Raw genomic sequence first — 6,000 nt, forward strand, 5'->3', positions numbered from 1 at the left:
TAAATGATATTATTAATAATTATAAAATTAAAAAATAAAAAAAAAACAATATAATTTGTTTTTTCTTTCTATTTGGTCAATAGTGACCCATTGGAGTGATAACAAAGAGCAAGGGCCCACACATGCAGCAACCCTTCCCTGACGCGACACGTGTCAGGACAAATAATAATAAATTTATTTTTATTTTCTTTAATAATACAGTTAGGCAAAGGAAAGAGAATAAAGCCACTCAAAGCATCAACTTTGGTAGGTTCGCTCGCTCCTTGACTCAGTCTTCACTTTACGCTTAAAAGCCCGTCAGCTGAGTTGACTCGTTCTTTTTGCAAAATTAAAAATTTCATATTATTATGTTTTTAAAAAAATATATTAGTTTTTTTAATAAATATATCTTTGTAATAATTTAATTTCATATATTAATTATAATTATTGAGTTAAATGGAAAAATTATTTTGAAACAAAATATTAATAATTTTCAAACCAAACTAATGATATAAATCTTTTTTTAACTTTTTTAGTATAAATATATTATTAAAAACTCTTAAAGTTTAATGGATAAAGTTTAAGGATATTTTATTTATTTATTTATTAATTTAACCTAATATTAGGTATTTGATTATTGATGTGAATTTTAAAACTACACAATACGATATTAAAATAATAAAATTATTATAATTGATTTAATTATTGTAAAAAAATATTTTATTTTCCTTATTTTGTATTTTTTTTTAGAGAAAATGGGTCATCAAGTCCATGGAATTTAAGGAATGATTGAAGAAATAAAAAAAATTAAATAATGGATAATATAAAAAATTAAATTTTTTATACAATAATTCCCACAATTAAGGGTGCACAAAATCGTGTAATTAAAAATAAATAGGTAATAATTAATACGATAATATTAGTTTCTTTACTTAAAAATACCATTACATTTATAAATATTTTATAAAAATTATTATTACTTTATAAGTATATTTTATTAATTTAACTAATATATATATATATATAGTAAATAAACACTATTTTTAAAAATTTATATGTTCATTAAAAAAAAGAAATAGTATATAATATATAGTTATAAAAAAACATTTAAATTTTAAGATTTAGTTTATTTATTTTTTGAACATTAAAAAATGTTTAATAAATTTATAAATATTGTGGATGGTATTTAATAATAACTCGTCTAATATATTATTGTCAAATTAAAAAATTAAATTAATTTATATATAATTTTTAATTTTTATATCGATTAATTTTATAATTTTAAATAATTTTGGAATTTAATTGAAAATATGAATTAAAATAAATGGCTATGACAGGAAAGATACCAACTCTTAGAAAAGTTTGGCAAAAATTGGATTTTTTCCAAGAATAGTAATTAAAAAGAAATTATGACTGAGTGGACCCGGCCGAGTTGAACCGAGTTAAAAGACCGAGTCAAGTCGAGACGAGTTGTGATGAGTCACCATGGGCCAGCCCCTTTCATCGGCTGGTTCAACTTTTAGGTCAAGTTGAGTTTTCTTTTCCCTTTTTTCCCTTTTAATTCTTTTTTTTTTCTTTTTCTTCTCTCTTTTGTTTTTAGTTTTAATTATTAATTTGAAGAAACGGAATTTGACTGCAAGAAGAAGAAGAAGAAGAAGAAGAAGAAGAATCAGTGGGAGAGAGAGAGAGAGAGGGGGAAGTAGATCTGAAGGCTCATATAGCAGAGCCTCTTACGGCGGAGATTCAGGGAGAGAAATCCGGCCAAGGGCGGCTGATTGTTTGGTTCCGATCAAACAAAAATACAAAAATACAAAAATACAGAAGGGGAGGGTTTTTGAATCGCTATGCTGAATGACTGATTTTTCAGCTTTTCGAACGGGCGGATTCAAAAGGAAAATGCCGCGCCCTTATTTTCACAAGCTTGTGCTATCCTCCACTATCCAAGCTAGGAAATTGGTACTCTGTTGATTCTTTTTCTGATTGATTTTTTCTGGCTTTTGCTTCCCTTGCTTGTTTGTCGAAAAAATCAGGCTCAACTCCTTTTCGCTGTTTCTTTTTCTTTTGGAGTTTCTCTAGTATTGCTCTTTGTGTATCTCGTGCTGAGTTCTTTTGCTCTTCAACGAATTTTCTGATGGAATTAAGCTAAAACCCTGATTTCTATGTTGTTTTTAATCAGGGAAGACGGGGGGAATTATCGGGATATACTCGATGTTCTTGATGATTTACTTCTCTGTTTGTTACTTTTGATCAATCGAAGAAGTTTTTAGGCCCAAAACTGTTCGTTCCTTGTCTATCAGTCTGCTATAGAGATATATGACTATTATTACTGAATTTGGAGCTGAAAGTTTTCATTATTTAAGCTCATTAACCATGTTTTTTTGTTAGTTTCAGCAATCTAAGGCAATGCATTGGTTTTGCTTTCAAAATGATTTCATATTCAGTTTGCATGATTGGGCAGGTTATGTTTCCGTCAGCTGAATATCACTTGGGAGTAAAATCCCAATTTTCTGAGGGCCCGTTTTGACTGAATATACTCAATTTAGGCCCCTGACCTTCAAGTTCTCGCTTCTCAGCGTTTAGGGATAGCATTCTTTTGATTTGTTCTAATTTGACGTACAAATATTGCTATATGCTAATCATAAAAAAAATAAAGGTTTTTCTTCCTATTTCACTAATTCGTTCATATTTTTTAGGTTCTCTGAGAAGAATTTTCGAAGTAAGATGACCATTATTTCATCCTGAGTTGTGAGATATCATATATATAATAAATCAGAGAATTTTGTGTTCATTTGCAAATACTCTCTTGAAATATCTTGTCAACTGTTAATTGTGGAAATAAACAATCCATTATCATCATTCTTTTACCATATGAAGATTATAACTTAATCCCTTAGTAACAAGTACTACTATATCTTTCCATTGTCTCTTAGTGCTAGTTCGGTTGAGTAGTTGGGATATAACAGCCCAAGCCTACCATTAGTAGATATTGTCTTCTTTGGGCTTTCCCTTACGAACTTCTCCTCAAGATTTTTAAAACGTGTCTGCTAGAAAGAGGTTTCCACACCCTTATAAAGAATGCTTCGTTCCCCTCGGTTGAGTGTCCTCGTTGACACTCGTTCCTCTCTCCAATTGATGTGGGATCACAACCCAACGTCCTCGTTGGTACACCGCCAGGTGTCTAGCTCTGATACTATTTGTATTAGCTCAAGCCCACCACTTGCAGATATTGTCTTCTTTGGGCTTTCCCTTTCGGGCTTCCAAGGTTTTTAAAATGCATTTGCTAGGAAGAGGTTTCCACACTCTTTTAAAGAATATTTTTGTTCTCCTCTTCAACCGATGTGGGATCTCACCTGGAATCTTAATGAAATCAAACAAACTTCATTTTCCTTCTGTTGTATTGTTATTCTTGCTATTCATCGTGTTAGCTTCGTTTGTTCTTGCTGCACATCATGTTAACATACTGCTTTGAGATTGCTTTATTGGTAGTATGAAATTACAAAAGAAAGAGGAAACCCTCAGTTAAGAGAATTTCAAAAGACCTCTCCAATTGGAAATGAGAGTTGAAAGCTATAGTGATGAAATAAGGGGAGCATTTACGCTAAGTCACAATCGTATTAATTATAGCGTGGGAGTTCATTTTTTGGAAGATTCTTATATTTCTTTCTTGTCAGATGCTCTCCAGCAGTAGGCTCTTATGAAATTCTTCCAAAGATGTTTTGTTTCATTTTGAAAGGTAGACCTCCATGGGTGTGTGAGAATAAAAGCTTTGGATCTTTTGGGATTGTTTGTTTCTTATAATGCAGTCTATGCCGTCATTTACTTTTACCTGGTTCTTTTATCCTGGGCTTTCCTTTCTTTGCATTGCCCTTTTGTTCATCATTTTTTTTTTTATCTCTGATGGAAAATATCTGTGTGGTTGGCTACGGAAACTTTATAGAACTCCTTTGTTTCTTTAATCATAAATCAAGTGTTATATTCCTTTTTCAATAAGGCAACATTTCCCTTTGAATCAGCCTGCTGAATGATCATACCACTGAAGTCGTCTTGTCAGATATGTTCTATTTGTTGGAATGGAGTTAAGTTTCTATATTATCAATCATTTGTGTGACCCCCATCACTGGTCAATATTTACAGAGAATCCCAGAAACTTTTGTCAGGATGATCAGGGATGAGCTTTCTGGAGTTGCTACCCTTACTGTTCCCGATGGCCATGTTTGGCGTGTGGGTTTAAGGAAAGTCGATAACAAATTTTGGTTTGAAGATGGTTGGCATGGATTTCTTGAGCATTACTCCATACGGGTTGGGTACTTATTAGTATTCAGATACGAGGGAAACTCGGCGTTCTGTGTCTTTATCTTTAATCTTAATACATCTGAAATAAACTACCAATCTGCTGCACTCGGTGGTAATCAAAGGAATAATTACAGCATTCAAAACAGAATCTTTGAAGAATTGGAGGATTATGACATTCCTGAAGCCATTCCTTCCATTCAGTCCATGAATTCTGGTTCTTTGCGAAATAAGCTATTTGGTGATGAATGGAATCCACACCAATCAAAATCTGCAAGTACGTTGCAAGCCGAGTATTTATCTACTCGTGATATTGGGGTTCAGTTTAGTGCTATGGAGGTTAAAAAATCTGCAGATGAGGTGAGATTTCAGAATTTGGGTGATGATGTACACAGAATTAAAAAGAGTGGAGGCAAAAAGCGAAAACTTGATTCTAGTAAGCTCCCGTCGCATCGCTTGACATTTTAGCAATGTAAATGTTTGAAGTACCTTACCCGTAATTTTCGATCTGCAGGCGATCACCATCCATCATCTGCTCATAGTGAAGATTTAGGAGACATTCGCTTTAGATTTTATGAAAGTGCCTCTGCTAGAAAGAGAACAGTGACAGCAGAAGAAAGAGAAAGAGCTATCAACTCTGCAAAAGCTTTCGAGCCCGGTAATCCGTTCTGCAGGGTCGTCTTGCGACCATCGTATCTGTATAGAGGTTGTATAATGGTAAGATATTTGGATTGTTGAGATATCTAAATGGAAGCTTTTAAATTGAATTATGCAAGTGCTAACAATGGTAGTCTGCACTCTCTTTTACAGTATTTGCCATCTTGCTTTGCTGAAAAGAATCTAAGTGGAGTTTCAGGATTCATCAAACTTCAGACACCGGACGGGAGACAGTGGCCTGTCCGATGTCTTTATAAAGTTGGTAGAGCGAAGTTAAGTCAGGGATGGTATGAGTTTTGCCTGGAAAATAATTTAGGGGAGGGCGACGTTTGTGTGTTCGAGCTTCTCAGGATGAGAGAAATCGTGCTCAAAGTTACCATGTTTCGTGTCATGGAAGAAGGCGGACGAATGGCTAACCCGAATTCTACCGGCACTATGAATCCTCCTCCGCTGCGAAGTGTTACCCAGATTAAGCTGATCAGAAACTAATACTCCATATTTCCAGGTTATCCTACTGTATCAAACCTCTTTCTTTCTTTCTTTCTTTGTGGTAGCCTGTTGTTTCTGATCTGTTCTTGTGGAATTAGCTGTTGTTTGATGTTCATAATCTTTCCAGGTTGACAAAAAAAAGGATCCATTTAGAGTTTACGTTCCAAAAAGCTGTATTGACTTTAGTTGTATATAGATTTTCAAATTTTTGTTGATATCAATCCAGACCGTGTTTGTTTTTGGTTCTTTTTGTCTGTGTAGTGATTGATAAAGATAGGATCAAAGGAAGAGGAGAACCCTTCTCTTATTGTGTAAATGACTGATTCTTCTTGTTTTGCTTGGAATGGTCTGGTCTTTTTGTGGGCTAGAGAGCTACTAGACTCGAGGGGAGGCCAAGTTAAAAGAAGATAAGGCAAGTGAATAAGGTCTGAAACCCAACATGAAAACATTTATGCTCGAGACCAATTTCTTTCTTGAGCCTTCCACTCGGCTTGGTGAAAGTATCTCGTCAAGTTGGACTAGCAGCTCCTTTGACTAGAAGTCTAAGTCGATCGATTGGTCTGAGGTTTGTACTCTGTCCTCAAA

The 6,000-nt window shown here is 33.8% G+C and overlaps 1 protein-coding gene across 2 annotated transcripts; it reads left to right on the forward strand.

Annotated features, from left to right (window-relative positions):
* Nucleotides 1-1,598: 1,598 nt before the first annotated feature.
* On the forward strand, nt 1,599-5,663 carry LOC111484254 (B3 domain-containing transcription factor VRN1-like). Of its 2 annotated transcripts, none has more exons than XM_023130780.1 (4): nt 1,599-1,935; nt 3,993-4,705; nt 4,784-4,986; nt 5,080-5,663. In XM_023130780.1, exons 2-4 carry the CDS (start codon nt 4,138-4,140, stop codon nt 5,413-5,415), a joined length of 1,107 nt encoding a protein of 368 aa, XP_022986548.1. In that variant the 5' UTR covers nt 1,599-1,935; nt 3,993-4,137; the 3' UTR covers nt 5,416-5,663. The 2 variants fall into 2 exon arrangements, with proteins under 2 accessions (XP_022986548.1, XP_022986547.1); XM_023130779.1 differs by having other exon boundaries at nt 4,114-4,705.
* Nucleotides 5,664-6,000: the final 337 nt, after the last annotated feature.

This window comes from Cucurbita maxima, unplaced genomic scaffold (assembly GCF_002738345.1).
Source record: "Cucurbita maxima cultivar Rimu unplaced genomic scaffold, Cmax_1.0 Cma_Scf00009, whole genome shotgun sequence".
Classification (NCBI taxonomy): Eukaryota; Viridiplantae; Streptophyta; class Magnoliopsida; order Cucurbitales; family Cucurbitaceae; genus Cucurbita; species Cucurbita maxima.

What these genes read in the sequence shown, in the direction of transcription:
- LOC111484254 (XM_023130779.1), top strand. Translation starts at nt 1,831, where the DNA reads ATGACTGATTTTTCAGCTTTTCGAACGGGCGGATTCAAAAGGAAAATG. An exon ending in CTATCCAAGCTAGGAAATTG is followed by an intron (nt 1,936 to 4,113) that starts GTACTCTGTTGA and finishes CAATATTTACAG; the next exon opens with AGAATCCCAGAAACTTTTGT. An exon ending in TGTATAGAGGTTGTATAATG is followed by an intron (nt 4,987 to 5,079) that starts GTAAGATATTTG and finishes TCTCTTTTACAG; the next exon opens with TATTTGCCATCTTGCTTTGC.